The 18471-nt window shown below is 41.3% G+C and overlaps 1 protein-coding gene across 1 annotated transcript in view; it reads right to left on the bottom strand.

Annotated features, from left to right (window-relative positions):
• The window catches only part of ntsr1 (neurotensin receptor 1 (high affinity)), a 50892-nt gene that overhangs the window by 12276 nt on the left and 20145 nt on the right, over positions 1-18471 (bottom strand). The window contains exons 2-3 of the mRNA XM_078254268.1: positions 16890-17091; positions 6128-6212 (exon numbers count right to left, since the gene is read on the bottom strand). Coding sequence (XP_078110394.1) covers positions 6128-6212; positions 16890-17091 — 287 coding nt within the window. The remainder of the gene's footprint in view (positions 1-6127; positions 6213-16889; positions 17092-18471) is intronic.

The raw sequence follows: 18471 nt of genomic DNA, 5'->3' as shown, positions 1-18471 counted from the left end.
GCCCTGCCCCCCAGAGACTTAGCCTTTGTTGTCGGTCCGACCGACTCCTTCTCCCCATGTTTTGTTGGTGGTCCGGCCGACCTCTGCTCCCCGTGTTTTGTCGGTAGTCCGGCTGACTTCTGCTCCAGTTACCCTGTCGGTGGATTTGCCGACTTCTGATCCTGTTACCTTGTAGGCAGAAACTGGTCCAGCTGACTCGTCACCTGACTCCAGCTCAGCTGACCCGTCGCCTGACTCCAGCTCAGCTGACCCATCGCCTGTCTCCAGCTCAGCTGACCCGTCGCCTGACTCCAGCTCAGCTGACCCATCGCCTGTCTCCAGCCCAGCTGACCCGTCGCCTGGGTTTCGCCTTTGCCTCCGGCCTTCTGAAGGGATTCACCTTCGCCACCGGCCTCCAGAGGGGTTTTGCCTTCGCCGCCGGCCTCCAGAGGGATTTCGCCTTCGCTGCTGGCCTCCAGAAGGGTCTCGCCTTTGCCGCCGGCCTCCAGAGGGATTTCGCCTTCGCCGCCGGCCGCAGTAGTCTCGCCTGCCGCCGGCCTCCAGAGGGATTTCGCCTTCGCCGCCGGCCGCCAGAAGGGTCTTGCCTTCGCCGACGGCCTCCAGAGGGGTTTCGCCTTCACTTCCGGCCGCCAGTAGGGTCTTGCCTTCGCCGTTGGCCTCCAAAGGGATATTGCCTTCGGAAAAATTGGAGTAGGGGAAATAAGGCGATGCGCCAACATTTTAAAAATCTAATCTGTGCTCTATCCAAAATCCTTGAGCTCCGCTCACACGCTCTGGCTCACACATATATTGCACCAATTAAATTACAGTACAGACATAGTCAGAAACAAAAATTCCACAAACCCCAGAAAACATTACTGTATGGGGCACTATCACTGCAGACAAAAACTACAACAGATTATTTTGATAATTGCAAGTATGACCAAATAAGTTGGCAAATAAAAACAACACAGTATACACATAATACTGTATACCGTACAGTTATATATTTTTTGACTTAAGTGGTTCATTAGTGGAGCACCAGAGCAAAAGATTTCCCAGGGAAAATACTGTATATGCCATCTTGTTGGTTATGTTCTCATCTCTTTACAGATAATTCGCACACCAATATGTCTCCCATGAGATTGTACTGTAAAGGGCTGCAACTAAGCATCATTTTCATTGTTGATTAATCTGTAGATAATTTTCGTGATAATCGATTAGTTGTTAGGTCTATAAAATATCGATCAGTGCCCAACGAAGCTCTGAAATGTCTTGTTTGGTCCACAATTCAAAGATATTCAGGTTACTGTGAAGAAGAAACTAGAAAAAAAATCACATTTAAGAAGCTGGAATCAGAGAATGGGGATTTTATTTCTTCATAAAAAAAGAGGCTCAAACCAAATAGTCGATTATCATAATAATTGGCAATTGATTTCATCGTTGACAACTAATCGTTTAATCTCTGCAGCCCTAATATGGTATTGTATTTCTTTATGTGCACAGGCAAAGCAAGGATTAATGGATACTAAATAGGAGGGTATGTAACACGGAAACAAGAGGGAAACAAAAAGACAACTTAACATATACAAATAACAGACAGAAAGCTCAAGGTTATAAGTCATAACATGTCAATGTCCTCACACACAGTGTAGATACTCCCAAGCGTCATCTCAGTTACTAGAATCTGGTTTATTGATCTGTTCTGCTCTGGCAATGGACAAGGGTCACTGAAGTGTGGAGAAAGTCAGTGATGTCTGTCTGCATAAAGGGACCCCATTAAAGATGAATGAGGGATTGAAAGGGTCATCAAGGATAGTTGACCTTTTCATTACATATACTCAGGTATGTGGGTTCTTCTTTCGTAATGGAGGAATACAGTTTGCTGTGGTAGAATTTTTGATAGGAGTCCCTCAAGTTGCAGACATTTTTTATCATAATTACACACAACATGGACAAACTGTGGACCACAGGTGCAACATTTTCAAACGTGATTCTGTGCTCCATGCACATCAGTCAGTTTCCTCTAGAGGCTGATTAATTCGCTGTCACACACATCCATCTGCACTGGGTGCTTCTTGGCATGAAATCAGCAATTGAAATTGGAAAATGTAGCCCTGTTTCTGTCAATGGCACACATACAAACACTCCACTATATCAGATGACTCTCAGCTCAAGTGTAGGAAACTTACAATAGAAAAAAAGGCTGCAATCAATCTTTGGACAGTATCTATCTAATAGTTATTGTACTTGGCCAGTCCATGCACACACAGCGAGTGACACAATGCAGGACAAGTGTGTGCAGAAGGAATTTAAATGATTCATTATCAACAAATTTCCCATCCCTCCAACACTGTCACTCGATACCAGAAGTCAAGACTAAACCAATTCACCTTGGTGACCACATAATCGTTTAGGATTACCTATTTTTATTAGCCATTTCACACAAATCAGAAAAACAAAAATGTGCAGGAACTATAGGCCTGTATTTATAATATTATGAATTAAAAGTGCGTTATTTGGAAGAAAGTCTAGGTGTGACTGACTTTAGCCCACTAATTCCATTAGAGTATTGCTCTATACAGTGGATCCCCCGTTCCCCCCCTTGTCCGTTCCATTTGGGAGACCCAGAGGTGAACTGTCCCCCGTGCCCCCCCTCCCCTTTCCCCTTCTCACACAGCTTCTGTGCAATCCACCTTCTCAGCAAGCAGGGGCGTCTGCAGCTGCAGGGGGCGCCAATTTGCCAATTCCCCACACAGTGAAATGATAGATAATAGAAAACCGCTTTGTGGTGCAGAGGATTACATATTGATTTAAAAAGGATTGTATTGATTTAAAACGGTTTGTATTGCTTCCGCTAAAGAAAACAATTGGTTCAGTCAGAATTAACAGACCCGCAGAAAACAGTTACTAGTGACTGACCAATCATAATCAAGTATTCAACCAAGCTGTGCAATAAGCATTTTTATTACGCTGTTATATCATTATTTTGGCTCGTTCGTTCCATGTTAGTACGTGTAGCAGCGAAGTAACACAGTCAGGAAGGTGGCAGCAACATCGCGGATGTACAAAGACACTGTAGTTTCAGGCTGGTTTAAAAAAGCTTCTGGAAGGCCTACAAAGGCATGGAAGACCATGTTGAATCGGCTCATTTCTCTGCTTATAAACACTAAGCCGTACACTTAGCCATACACCACGGTGTACAATAAGCCGTACACTAAGCTGTACAATTTCTGTTTGCCTGTTTAATTGCTAATGAAAGGGGAAAGATGATGTAACTATCCACAGTGGAAAACAAATATAGAAACTGGTACCAAAAAAAGGGAGGTGAGTCAAACAGAGCCATACCATACAGTTGAATTACGTTATAATGTATAAGCTTTGATTTTTATGAGAGATTAGGAGCCAAATCAGTAGTTTGAAAATAGTGGTATCATAAAAACAAACTGCATGCGCCACAAGAATGGGACAGTGAGGTTTAAGAAAAGATCGTGGGTGGGGTTATAAAATGTACGTTTGAGCGACCCGTGGGACAAGAACCGGACATGGACCCTGGTCTCCTGGGTGAAAGTCCTGTGTTGTTTGACCCATCCACCACCGCCCCCCCAACCAACCTCCTTACGCAGCATTTTCTGGGTTACTTACTACATACTACTCGCTACCGTTGTCGCTTCATACTGCCCCATCTTAAAGCGCTGCGGCGCTGCTGCTGCTCTGCCCGGTGCATTCTGTAAGGACATCTCAACAAGCAAGCAAAAAAGAGAAAACAAATAATAATAATTTCCTAGATGTCCTTTCCAACTGACTCTGACAACCTTATTTTATCAATGCCTTTTACCAGGCAGGACAAGCATATTTCCAAAATAAATCTGTTACATCTGAAATGTAGCAAAACTGAAGGCTGTCCTTTTGTACTGCAGGAGAGTGACTCACAGCGTTTTCATGACGTCTATGCTAATGGGTCACAATGTGGTTTCCTGGGACCCTGAATAATAACGGTGGTTGTCGCTCAATAATGCCTCCACTGCAGGTAGGATACACACACCAACACACTTATACAATATAAACATGATCTACTTATTTTAAAGACAAACGGCTGCTCATATTATTTTTACAGCCAGTGTTGGATGGCAACTAATTACTTAGTGATGTGATACAATAATCATACAAATTTCTTATGAATATGTAATGCAACTAATTTGAGTAATATTACAGTTGTACTGCCTCCCAGGAAATCTGAAATTGAAGGTCAAAAGAGAAGAAATGTTTTCAGGTCTCTCACTGTAATGAAGCTCAGCGTAAATTCATAGCCACGAAATTCAAGGGCCAATCACAGCATTACAGCTCTGCTTTAAATCTGTTCTCCCTGTGCTGTCAGCTGTCGTTTCAGGCAAAGCGCTCAACCCTCCACCTCCCCTACCGCCTCCGGTCATCGCGTTTCTTTGAATTTAAAATCCTTCTCCTGATGGTCTATCACCATCATATCTATAAGAGCTCTTAGTACCTTATTGTCCCACTAGAGCACTACGCTTGCAAAATTCAGAGTTACTTGTGGTTCCTAGAGTCTCTAAAAGTAGGATGGGAGCCAGAGCCTTCAGCTACCAGGCTCCTCTCCTGTGGAACCAGCTCCCAGTCTGGGTTCGGGGGGCAGACACTGTCACCACATTTAAGGATAAACTGAAAACCCTCCTCTTTGATAAAGCATATAGTTAGGGAGTGAGGAGATCCAGAAATGCTTGGTACTAACCTAGCTCTGGGGAGTTTACTCCAAGATCAAGATCTTGGTTGCAGCTGTCGCCGTGGTCCTGCTTCACTACACCGTGCTACGCTTTACGGTGCCCTGCTGCATCCTGCTGAACCTGCTACGTCCAGCCACGACCTGCTGTGCCACGCTACATACTGTAACGCCCTGCAGTGCCCTGCTATGACATGAACTACTATGACTACCATTTTCTAGTCACTGTTCCATTATCTTTATTGTGACTGTTATTGCCACTGTTCATCACATTCCCAACCGGCACCGTCAGACACCGCCTACCAAGAGCCTGGGTCTGGCCAAGGTTTCTTCCTAAAAGGGAGTTTTTCCTCGCCACTGTCGCACTAAATGCTTGCTCTTGGGGGAATTACTAGAATTGTTGGGACTTTATAAATTATAGAGTGTGGTCTACACCTACTCTATCTGTAAAGTGTCTCGATATAACTCTTGTTATGATTTGATACTATAAATAAAATTGAATTCTCCCAGCTGACCGCTCCGTTGCCTCGTCGATCTGGTCTTCAGTCTCCTTCTCCACCGCCACCAGTGTCTAGACTCCATCGGGGGGTTATGTTCCTGTTTTCTACCCCTTTAAAAATATTAATTCGATGGAGTCTAATCTCCAAAAGACATTGTACATTTTATCATGCAGTTGTACAAGAAATATTTTTGCATATCTGCAAACAAACTCTCTCCTGATTGAAATAAAACATATAGAAACACGAAGTTTGCTTGCTCTTTCTTTGCACACATACTAAATTGTACTTAAGGCTGTGCACAAATGTACATAACTGCATCACAAACTGAAGACACCGAGAAGCTCGGATCTACAGTAACAGGCAAATAAGCAATATGTTTTAAGCTCAGTGTTGCTTCTCGGGCAATGACAGAGAGGATCCGAGGAAACCCTAGAAACAAGAACCTGTTTGTCCAGCCTTCATATAGAGTAGAAATACGTGGCTTTCCCAGCACTAACACTTATTTACTGAAATGGTGTCTGTTCGATTTATAGTAATTATGGAAACAATATACAGTTTGAAAGGGCTAATCGTTAAATCAGAGTGAGAGAGAGAGAGAGAGAGAGAGAGAGAGCGAGAGAGAGGATGATAATGGTAAATGGAGACAATCTAATCAGGATGATGCATCTCTCCTGCTCCTCTTTGTCAGATGCCCTTAACTGACGGCCCTCTAAATGTTGGCTATAGCCAATATTTGTATGCACATATTTGGGTACCTGCATATGTGAAAGTGTGTGTAAATGCTCATGCATGTGAAGGTGTATGTGTGTGTGTGTGCACTGCGTATGCAGCCCTGGTGTGTTACCGCAGGGATAGAGATCAAGTGAGCAAACAATCTCTCTCGAAATAGAGGCTGAGAAGAATCGTTACTCACTCCGACCAGTCAGAGACGTAGCAAAACATGAGGCGGCGAGCGTGATAGGGCAGCCAGCAGACCACGAAGGCTATGACCACCGCTCCTGAACACAAGGGAGAGAGAGATAGCATCAGAGGTCAAGAAGAAGAACATAGACAAAGAGCAATATACACACACACACAAACAAAACATACAAATGAAGCTCAGCATAAGTTCATTCAGGAAGACTTCTATGCTTCACATTCCTCTCTCCCCCAACCTTATCAGCTGCAATGTCATCAGCTGAATGTGGGAGTTCACTCTTTCAGTTAAACCAACCAGATTTTGCCACAATCTCAGTGAGCAGCTATCGCGTTGTTGCATTCAAATCTGTTCTACTCTCTGCTGCTGTTAGTTGTCATTTCAGGCAAAATTGATGCAACCCTCCTCCACTCCATTCACCTCCAGTTCTTATCATTCCCAGCACCCAGGGTTCCTTCATCAGAACACCCACTTCACATCACATCCATCTAAATCTTCAGGCTTCCTTTGTCCCTTTATCACCTCCACCAGTGTCTAGACTCCATCAGGGGGATATTACTAAATATCCACAGCCTCTATACCCCTTTTAATTTAACATTGCGATGGAGTCTAATCGCAAAAGACTCTTAACATACAACCTATCATACACCATGTTCATTAAACTTATTTCACTATGAAATGAAGTCTCTCCTGATTGAACTGATGCAGAAAGTCAAAAGGCTTATTTGCAATTTGCACACGCTGTTCAGAAGATTAGAATGTGAATATTAAAAGAATCAGGTTCGGAAAAGTACTATACATGTAGATTTGTATTGCGGACACAAGAACAGAGAGAATAATTACATCTTTTAGTGTTTGATTAAGATTACATAGAAGTCATGTGCCATCATGCACAACAACCCAGTGACAGAAAATTGCCCCAGCACATGAACAGTAAAATGATTTTGAATTGTAAATCAACATATATAATTAAAAGCCTAAAGCCACATGAATATGAGTGAAACTGTAGATATCTGTTTCTAGATAAAGTTACTAGGACATCATTACACTTTGATATTTTGCCACACAACAGATATCTGTTTATCACTTTTCTGTACTGTATGTGAATTTACACCAGAAGTGGGGTCTATACAGTAAGGTGTTATAAAAAAAATAAAAATAAAAAAAGGTGTGTATATATATAACACCTTTTTTATTTTATAACAACAATTTTATCCACTCTCTTGTGTATGGATGACAAGGTGGTACTGTGTCAGAGGACGGATTTGTAGTCTTGCAGTCAACTGGAGCTCAGTCTACTTTGTCTCTTCTCTCAACACGCCTCTGTCAAAAGCTCAAATTTGGTCACAACTGTCACTAAATTCGATATGTTTTCCTTGGCCACACTGGGTTAAAATTACCACTGGAAGACTAGGCTCTAACAACTCAATTCATCTTCAAATATGTAATTTATTAAATTAAATTTAGCACATGTTTGAAACCTCTGCTATGGTGTGTGGCCAGTCAACATCTTAAAGCCAGCATGAGTTTACTGATTGTTCAGCTCACAACAACAGCTGTGGAAAGCAATGACAAAGTGCTCTTTGGCAAAACACCCAAAATGTAAGTTTTCTAGGTGTAAAAGTGAGTAATGCTGGCTGCGAAACAGCATGTATTCTTTGAGTAAGTGCCTAAATGTATGAATATATGACTTTGTAGCCTGCTTTGGATTGTATCTTTGGCAGTATGGAACTGCAGTCACTGCCAGGTTGCCTGCTGTGCAAGAGAAAACATTCTAAATATAAATATTGCAAGATATCTCTTAGGCGTCCATGACGCATGGGTGCCTTTCTCAGATCGAATCTTTGAAAATTCACTCACAGCGATTGCCGCTTACAGGAGCGAGCGCCGATTTGCCTCTGATCAGGGGCTTTTGTCTGCAATATCCAAGTTGAAAATCAGGTCTAAAATTGTATAGTGTAAGCTCGCTTTTACAAGGAAACTTTTCTAGCCCTCGCTGTTTTTCTTTTAGAAAGTACACTGCAGAAAACTACAGGCAACATCTATGCATATATGATCCTGTCACCACAGGGCAGAGAAACTACTATAAGAACATCATCTTGGTTCACTTGGATGTTCCTATTTTGGGGCCAGGTCCAATCTTAGACATTGCAGAAAACTCATCCAGTACAACTATGAAAAGGGGCACTTATCACTTATCACTTAGCACTTATCACAACAGAGATCTAACAGATTTTTGAGTCCCAATTTATAGGGCTATGTATTGGCAAGAATCTGGCGATACGATACGATACGTATCACGATACATGGGTCACGATTCAATATATTGCAATATATTTCGATACTGTGCGTAAGGCCATATATTGGATTTTTATAAGTATAGTATATAGTATAATATAAATATATATATAGTATAAGTATAATTTTAGAAAAACTAATATTTAAAAAAAGACATGATGCTCATAAAAGTCAAAGAAGTTTACTTTAAGTAAACAATTCAGTACACAGAAAATCAAACTGCCAGTTTGGGATTGTGGTTTACAGGTTCTTAGTGAGCTAATTTTTATATGCTTAAGTAGGCCAAAGTTCAACCATAGCTTCATTGTTAGCTTCTAGCAAAAAAGTCAGGCACTGCTAGGCACTGTTAGGCAAGGACACTAGTGGTGCGTCTCAGCATAGCCATCTAGCGGTTGGGGGTTTAAACACAACATTTTTTTAATACAAAAAATAATCGATATTGCCTTTTTGAAAATCGATACAGTATTGCAAAATAAAATATTCTCTCTTATTTTCTCTCGTGGCTCTGAGGTGAGTTTCCCTACAGATGGTATTTTTCAGGCAGCACTTTGGGTGCAGCAAAGAAACACTCTCAGCCCACGTCGCCAACACTGATTGTTTTCTATTCTGTGGTGGACCTACCCATGTGTTTGCTGAAATGTCAACACATCTTAAAAGGTTAACGTGAACTATTAAAGACTATCAACAGATAAAAAGGAATGCTTACATACACAGACTCAAGCAGTGAAAACAGTGGGACAGGACGGAGCTAGCATGGTAACGTGTGTATATGTGTGTGTGTGTGTGTGTGTCTTTTTGCTCTACACCCACTCAGTCCATTAATAACTCAGTGGCAGACAGGGATACCATTTGTCTATTCCAGCATGGCAGCTTTGTCCTCAGCACTCTGCCATTCGCAATTTGTCATTGTTAGTCGGTCCCAATTGGTGAGTTGGTCATCACACAGACTCAAGCAGCCATTAATCAGAAACTGTAACTCTGAAACTCTAGCAAAGCAGCCTCTGCCGTCACAGCTCTTTAATATATGGAGGAATTGAACACCGACTGCCACTTCCCTGCTGGGCATCCTGCTAGCCAGTTGGCAGGCGTTGGACTGTGAGCTGGGTGGCCTCTGTGTCTGCGTTGGTTTCCACTGGGATGTCAGGAGATATGGTGTCCTTTCGCAGAGACTTGACTGGATCCTGGAGTGCCAGTGTTAATCAACCGGGGGACTATTTGTATGGAAGTGTACCTAGTAAGATTTCATGTGACAAATAAAATTGTTTGAAATAAAAATTGTACATATTAACCATGGACGTCTTTTGTTCCAAAACACAAATTAAGAAGTATGTCCTAATTAGACCTGTCAATTAACTGTCAAAACACTGTGACGCTGTGTTGTTGTTTTGTTTATTGTTTTCTTAGAACTGATTGATTGAAATCTTGGTCCTGTGAAAACTGCTTAGTTTTTTTTGGAACTGAATGATTTTAAAGGCTTAGTAAAAGTCAGCTTCTTGTTAAGTCTTCATTTCAGTAGTGTGAAGTTTAAAATTAGTTAGGACATTTACTGCAGTTGAGCCTTTATAGTTGCCACCTTATACCTCTATATTAAACAGTGGACCTCCAAATGTCCCCTGCTGTGAAAAAACTTGTAGGTCCCCTGGTGGATAGGTAAACAAGTGCGCGCACACACACACACACACACACACACACACACACACACACACACACACACACACACACACACACACAAGCAGGTCTAATTCAGTTAGAGAAGGACAGAGAGAAAGATAGAATCGGGGGGTTGAGATGGTAAATTTATCTGTGCCCTATTCTGGTCAATGTCTCCGTCAGCTCATGAGTACAGAGCATGAGGAACATTACAGTTGTTGGGTATCGGTAGGGTACAGATCCAATTATTGGCAAATTATCAAAGATGTTTTATCAGTATTAATAAAGTTATGAATATGGTTATTAATAACTTTATCAAATCAACAAACAATCAAAACGGGGCACCACCCTGGAATCTCAGTGGCCAATAACCGAACTGTGAAACAGTCTCATTTAGGTGGTTTTGCCTTTAAAATACCGATCTTGGTTAATCCATCTGGTATTCTTAAAGGAACAAAAGGAAGGGTGAGTCCGAGCACAGACTGTGTTCAACCAGTTTGTTATTACAGTAGGTACACAAATAATGACAGACAACTGCCATTTACAGTATAATAGAATTTATTAACTTCAAAATCATCAATGGCCAATTAATAATCCTTCAAATCAATTAAAACCAATATACCCTTTTATAAACTACAACAAAAAGTAGAAACAAAACCAACATGTGGTGAGACACTCTGTGTGTGTGTGTGTGTGTGAGAGAGATTAGTGAAAGAGGAAAGAAGCATATTTAGAGAAAGAAAAACTTTCTCTTGATGAGAAAAGAAAAGGCACTTTGAGTCTTGATTTTCTCGCTCTGAAAATAAACCCTTTTATGCTAACAAGGGGATGTTTACATGTTTAGCCTCTCTGGTAAGCTAACAGCTGATTTGTTGCCTACAAGGGTCCACGCCGTGACTGTCTCGTCACGCCGAAGTACCGTTGGTTGGACTGACTAACGGGAGTTTTACTATCTCGCTCAGAACAGTAACTAAGCTCCGTGGAAGGAGCTAGCAATGCAGCATTTACAGTTAACCTAAGCTACATTATTCAACACATCATCAACAAGTACCCTGATCAAAGATACATTCACAGCCAAACAGATTAATAATCAAAGCGTGCAGTAATAGCACCGTATTAATCAGATCACATTAATGGTAACACAAATAGCAACAATAGCACATTACTCATTAATAATACACACCCTGTTCTAATCTGCCCAGAACACTATTAAGCCTCTTACTTTTGGATGTGCATTTCACTTAGTTGTTCGGCGGATCCTCCGCAATGAACAGAAAGCGAGTTAAAAACACGGGCCCGTGATTTAACGAAACAGGAAAGCTCCCTCCGGCAGTTGGATTTTGAGCTCTGTCAGAGTCAACTGTAGATACATGTATGTGTGTATGTACATAGTTTGTTCACTGTTTGAAAAAGTTTAGGATGGAAGTGCATGTCAACGGAGTGAGGTGAAGCATGCAGCTATCCCTATGACTCAACTGGTTTGCGTTTTTATCCTCTTGGGGGGGAAGCCTCCCTCCCCCTTTCCAGGTGCAGAGGCTGCTCCTTTTCCTGGGCGTGAGGACCGCATGTTGAGTTGGTCTGGCTGAACATGTAGTTCAGGAGCAGAACGGCTGCTGTCACAGCTGTGCAGTTGGGTGCTGAGAGGCATTCAACCCGCGTGGTGAGAGTGCACGTGACGATGAGGAGGTACTGGTTACCTCGCCCAGTTCTGGTAACTGGGCCAATCCAGTTTACCTAGAGGTGGGGCCATAAGTCTATGACCCCCTTTCCCTGGAGTACAGAGAAGGCGCCTGCTCCAGCTACCTTGAGGAGAGTCTGCGGGGACTCTGAAGGAAGGCAGTGGTTTGGCTGTGCAAAAGCTGGAGGCAGATCAGGTGGGCACATGTAATGGTGCAAATCTGGTCTGACGGCAGGATTCTTTGGCCAAAGTGATATGGGCACGTCTGTGGGTGTGGCGCCGTAAAAGGGTGCACCTTCAACCATACAGGTGCTGTGCAGTGCATCGCTTGTGTTCAGCGAGCAAAGGAAAAACCTGTAAGGGTTGGACAAATCAAGGCTGCCAATCTGCGGCGGCTGTGGGCTCACCGGCGGCAAGGAAGAGTCAGAGTCCGAATCAGGCTCTGGAAGAATCATGGCCATTTGCTCATGAATGACGGTGACTTGTCCGTCTGGGGCTGGCAGACTGTCTGCAGGATCAAGTGGCTTGAAACAGTCTCATTTAGGTGGTTTTCCCTTTAAAATACCAGATAGATTAACCAAGTTAAGATCGGTATTTTAAAGGGAAAACCACCTAAATTAGACTGTTTCACAGTTTGGTTATTGGCCCCTGAGATTCCAGGGTGGTGCCCCGTTTTGATTGTTTGTTGATTTGATAAAGTTATTAATAACCATATTCATAACTTTATTAATATTGATAAAACATCTTTGATAATTGGATCTGTACCCTACCAGATACTCAACACAGTGTAGATTAGTCAGTCTCTACATCACGTCTGTGTGATAAAGATAGCAATCACAGTCACATGTCATGATCAATTTAATGAGATTGTCTCTAAAGTGTAACACTATTCTTTGGGTGTCGGAACAGATGTCAGCAACGACTGCTGTAATTGGGAGTATTAGAGGCAAAACTGGACCCATCTAGCTACTACATTCCTTATGACCCAATTAAGTTTTCAATTCAATCGGTGATATGATGACGGAGGTCAGGCAATGGCATCAGAACCAATTTAGACAGACATTATGCATTTTAATACAAATTCTTAATGACATTCCAGAAATGTCAAGCCGAGCTCTGTGACAGTTTACCACAAATGCCTTTGATTAAATAAAAGACCAGAGCTTAAATAGAGATATTTATTTGCAGTGGCTCTTGCAGTTTAAAAGACACATGGAAACATGCATAATTGCATATTCACATTATAAAACATATGATCACAAAGTAGAGTTAATCTCCAAAAAAGGACAAGGACATTGTTGCATTTTCAAGACTAAAGTTGTGTCCCAAACAGCCTGTTCTCATGAACCATTCGTTCAAAAAGCTATGAAAAGTTACTACTACTTAGCACTGTAATTCGTAAGCATTCCACGTTTTTTTTTGCTGTATTCACCACATTGACGGCCACTGTATAAGAATGCAAGCTTCTCAAATTGTTACTTTGTTTTTCTTTAGATGTAATACTTATTATTATTTATTTATTATTACTCTCCTATTTTTAGCTGTTTCATCGCCACCCATCACCACACTGAACTCTGCACTAAAATCAAAGACGGTATAGACACAACTGTGCAATATAAATGTTTCTTGCAGTTATCTTTTATTGGTTATCACAAACCCTTTTTACTCTTTTTCACCTTTTAACATGCATAAATTGACAACTGTGTATGTGAGTTGCATGTGGATGAAGGTGAGATGTTTGATAGCTATATTTCATGTATATTTAATGTATATTTTTGAGCACCGTCTCAGGTAGTGTACCTGAATGTCATTGTATGTAAATGCCATGACAATAAAGGAATCTTATCACAATTTCTCTCAATTGTTAGTATCATGATGACCCGTGTCATCTTGTGTTGCTGCTGTGATTTTCCTGACTGTGTTCTCTCCACAGGTGATCACCTGAGGTGATTTAAGGCTGGATGCAGCTAGCAGTTTAATTCTCTGGATTCTCTGTAAATATTTAAAATGAGCCAGAACATATGGCCACTGTTACAGTTGGTTTAGTCTACTGCTTGGTATTTTGTCTGATGGCCATCCAGTAAAAACCACGGATATCCATGTTTGATGATTCTTGAGTTATCAGGTAATAATGAGTGTAGAAATTCTCCTACATCTTAGGCAAATTAAAACACTTTTAAATAATCTAGAAATGTGGTCACAATTTTAAAACAAGCTTGTATTTGTATTATTGCATATGTACGTGACATTGTGGGGATATATGGTTTTCATTTGTCAGCAACGATATTAATTCAATACCTGTTCCCCTACAAGCCCAATTAATTCTTTAAAATTCTGTATAGAATCAGCTTCATAATTCTTCTAGGTTGGTTCCAAAAATACAGCATTTCGTTAAGGTATTTTCTTTTAGTACAGTGTCACTGACTTCAAAAGTCATTTTAGACTATCAAGAGGACAAGTGGAGGTAGGCTTACAGTATCTAAAGCATTTTGAGGCCACAGTATTATTAACATAGATATGTTCATGTCAGTTTGCTCATTTTCTCTTCTTTGCTATCCAGAACCGTATGACCACATTGGGACCATTCTCCATGAACAGACAGTAAAGTGTCCTCACCTGTCTGTGGACTCTGTCTAACCAGGAGTCATATCGGCGTGTGGCAGACAGATTCAACATCTCAAAATCTACAATGTCAACACATCTCCATCCCTTTTGTCCCCCGGTCAATACACATCTGACCCATCACATCTACACATTTACATTACGGTTTCAAACACCCGGATTTCCAAATACAGTGTGTGCTGTCGATGGATATCATTCATTGGACATTCCCAGTATAAAACCACATTGCAACAATCCCATAGCCTATTTTAACAGAACAGTATTCTATTCCGTCATCCCCACCTAATTCTGTGACAGGGAATGGCTCTTCTGTCATGTAAATGTAGGTCACCCTGGTGGTTGGCATGATTCCAGAGTTTGCAGCACAGGTGTTGTACGGCTCCTGGGAGAAAATCTCAAGGCCCTGGTTTCAGAGGGAATGCACATTATCGGTCATCCAGCTTATCCTCTTTTGAAACAAATGCTAAAGCCCTACAGGGATGATGGGCAACTACCTGCCAGGCAGAGGTGCTTTAACAAAAAGCTTAATGCAGCTTGTGTGGCCATTGAGAATGCTTTTGGCATCGTGAAATCCAAATTTAGGAGGCTCAAGTGTCTGCACATGAAAGTCCCTAATATCAGAGCAACAGTGACGGCATGTTGCATTCTTCAGGTGACCAACTTGATAAGCAGTGTCTTCTTCATCAACTCAGCGACAACATTGATGATCCACAGCCCAATAACCATCATGGATCTCATTACAGAGACACAAGTGCTACCATTTAAGGATAGGGCACACCTTCACACTCATACCCCTTTCGTTAAAGGCATTAAGTTAATGACCTTTTGATTGAAATGCCTCTACATCATCAAGTTTAACAATTGCCAAAAAAACATCAGTTTGTCACGGTCCGCCATGTTTTTCATTTAAGTTTGGTGTTGTGCACCTGGTACGCTTGGAGGTCAGAAGTTGGAGGAGGGGTGCTCCTGTCTGCTTCCTGTTACTTACAGTTTTAAGGTGATTTGCCAAACTCATAGATTTGTGATATACCAGTTTACATTGGTATATCTGGCACTCAACATTTTGGTTGTAATCTTTGCAAATTTTGAAAATATGCTTGACTTTTTCGACATCCCATACTTTTAGTTTCTGTGCTGGTAACGTTAGATGACAGCTCAGGCCAGGCGCCAAGATGCAGTGAGGCAGGCTGTGAGAGGTTTTTCCATCTGTCTGTCCATCAATTTCAATACCCGGGACAGCACTGCACCTAGGCCTACTGCACATACCCCTACCCCTACCCTTACCCTTACACACACACACACACACACACACACACACACACACACACACACACACACACACACACACACACAAAATGACCCCTGCTGTGTAAAAACCTTGAGGTCCCCTGTTGAATAGGTAAACAAGTGCGCACACACACACACACACACACACACACACACACACACACACACACACACACACACACACCAAACAGTGGTCCATCTGATGATAACAACTTATAATTAATGCTGATGCATAAATGAATAATGTGAGATTACTATTCCTTATTCCATGGGCTATTCTGGATTTTTGGGGTAATGCATACATCCTAATAAAAAAAAAAATCGGATACACAAAGGCAACACAAAGCGTCGAAGCATTCGAGCCAGCTCTAGTCGGTAGACAGCTTTTGTGTTGTTTCGGCCGAGAAAGAAATCAGCATGTCAAAGTTAAATGCTGGTTGCTTGGTTAGTTTATTCACATTTGATTTGCCACTTCATCACTGACGAGATAACAGTGATGAATATGCTTGCTATGGAGCATTTGCTCACTTGGAGTGAGTGAAGTGCATCTCACTGACAGTTAGATGGAGCACCTGCCATGATATCTTTAAAAAACACTCAGGACATTGTGGAAAGGGTCAGCATCAGAAAGCAGAAGAAAGTATATAAACGGTTTGGCAGATTGGATTTCTATAGAAAATGGGGAAAGTATACTTGAGCTTTCTGGAGGGCTTCTAAGAAGCTTTGTGCTGGGGAGACGTGTATGATGGGCTTATGGTGTTGTCATTTATACATTTATGGTTTATGGTTGTATGTTTTGTATGTTGTAAAAAATAAAAAATTGTTATCTACAAAAAATGAAATGTATTGCACATCAATTTAAAATACTAAAATGCACTACAAGTTAGGGCTGCTCGATTATGGGGGAAAAAAATCACAATCACGATTACTTCGGTCAATATTAACATCACGATTATTTAACACGATTACTCATTGTCTTTTCGAAAGATGTTGCCTTTATTGAACTTTAAAAAAACAGTGAAACAGTTAAACAAATCAACAGTGATGAAAAAGTTTGATTGATTGCACAGACCTACTACATACAGCAAAATCAAATCAACAGGCATCCAGGGAAATAGCTTGCTAACTGACTCGAGTTATTCGTTACCCAAAGGCAACACAAATGACCAACTCTCCTTCTGTATATTATGTACAGTATATGTGTGTGGGAGGATGTTCACTTACGGAGAACAAGAACTCCATGGCGAAGCGAGCGAGCACGGTTGGGCTCCGTGGTGGCGTTCAGCATGGTGGGATTTCCCCCAATGATGCAGACACGGTTTTCTTGCTCTGCCTCACGGAACATTCGCAGCAGCTGATTGGCTATGACCCCGTTCAGTACCGATATGGCCACCATGGGTATCACAAAGGACAGAAAGGCGTTTACCTGTACAGGGAGAAGAGGCAGTAATCACTAGTTAGAATTTAGAGCTGACACACTGGTTAAGGTTGGATCAAACATATCACATCCATCACAGATTTTTTTTTTTTTTAACAAATAAGCTTCTATATCACAAAAATTAGGGGTTTGGCCCATCAAAATAGTTCTCGATTGAATAATTGATAAACCCTGTGTTTGATTCTACATAAAATAATTCAGACTCAGTCTAAGTCATAATGTCTCATAATTTTTTTCTGTCTCTCTTTTTCAGCTTTTTAATGAAGCCAGTGGAAATGAATACTGTGATCAAAACAAAAAATTTTATGCAAATGTTGCAGATCATTAGATTTGTTTTAGATTTCTTTATTTAAAAGGGACAATGCACACTAATAAACATGAGCACAGAGTACAACATGTAAATGTGTCAGATTTCGACATGCAGGCTAGTTTTCATCTGCAGTCCTTAGCAGGTTGATGGCTTAAAACAATAGATAAGGTACAACAATACAACACATAAACATAAAACAAGAACACAAACATCCTGGAAAGCAACCACTGTTGAATCATGGAAAATGACTGTGAATGTTACACAGACATCTTGGGAGAGAGAGAGACAGAGAGAGAGAGACAGATGACGGACAGGATATATAAAAAAAGATTTGGCAGAAGAAAGCGAGTAGGATGAGAGGGCACGAGAGGTACAGGCGAACTGGGTGACAGCAGGGTGAATCTCTTACATTCGAGGAAAAATAGATGGGATGAAGCAAAACTAATTGAGTTGGCCACTTTTTGTGCTTTTCAAAACCTTTATACAACCACTATAATGCAGTCCTTTGATCAAATCAATTTAAAATAGACATATCAAGAGTGTCCTTGCTTTGATTTCCCTGGCAGAGGAATGATGAAAACATATTGACTTCCAAGTAGTTTTTTATTTTATTTTTCAGTTCCATCGAGAAACACACAAAGTGCCAACTTTGATCAAATTCCGAATGGAAAGTGTTGCGCAAATCATTTTCTTCACACTGTGCTGCCTCACCACTGGTAGAACATAATAAAGACACATTTTGTGGAAGAATAAAGTTAGCAGCGAAGATTATTGAGAGAAAACAGAAAGCAAAAACAGAAGAGAGGAGGTGCTGCTAGACATCCCTCATGACAGCTGACTTCTTACTAGAGCTACTGTGTAACCGTGTGGAGCCGGTATGAGAAGTTGCTCAAGAGAGAAAATGTAAATGGGTGTTTGAGGTTTGTAATTTGTGCAGATATTTGCCTAAGCAATGTAACTAACAGATCAGTTCTTTCCTACAGCATTCCCTCTCCGCCCACCCCACACACACACACACACACACACACACACACACAGCCACACACACACACATATGC

The sequence above is a fragment of the Sander vitreus genome, chromosome 7, assembly GCF_031162955.1.
Source record: "Sander vitreus isolate 19-12246 chromosome 7, sanVit1, whole genome shotgun sequence".
Classification (NCBI taxonomy): Eukaryota; Metazoa; Chordata; class Actinopteri; order Perciformes; family Percidae; genus Sander; species Sander vitreus.
Note: the sequence above shows the minus strand (reverse complement) of the source record. Positions and strands in the feature narration are given on the sequence as shown.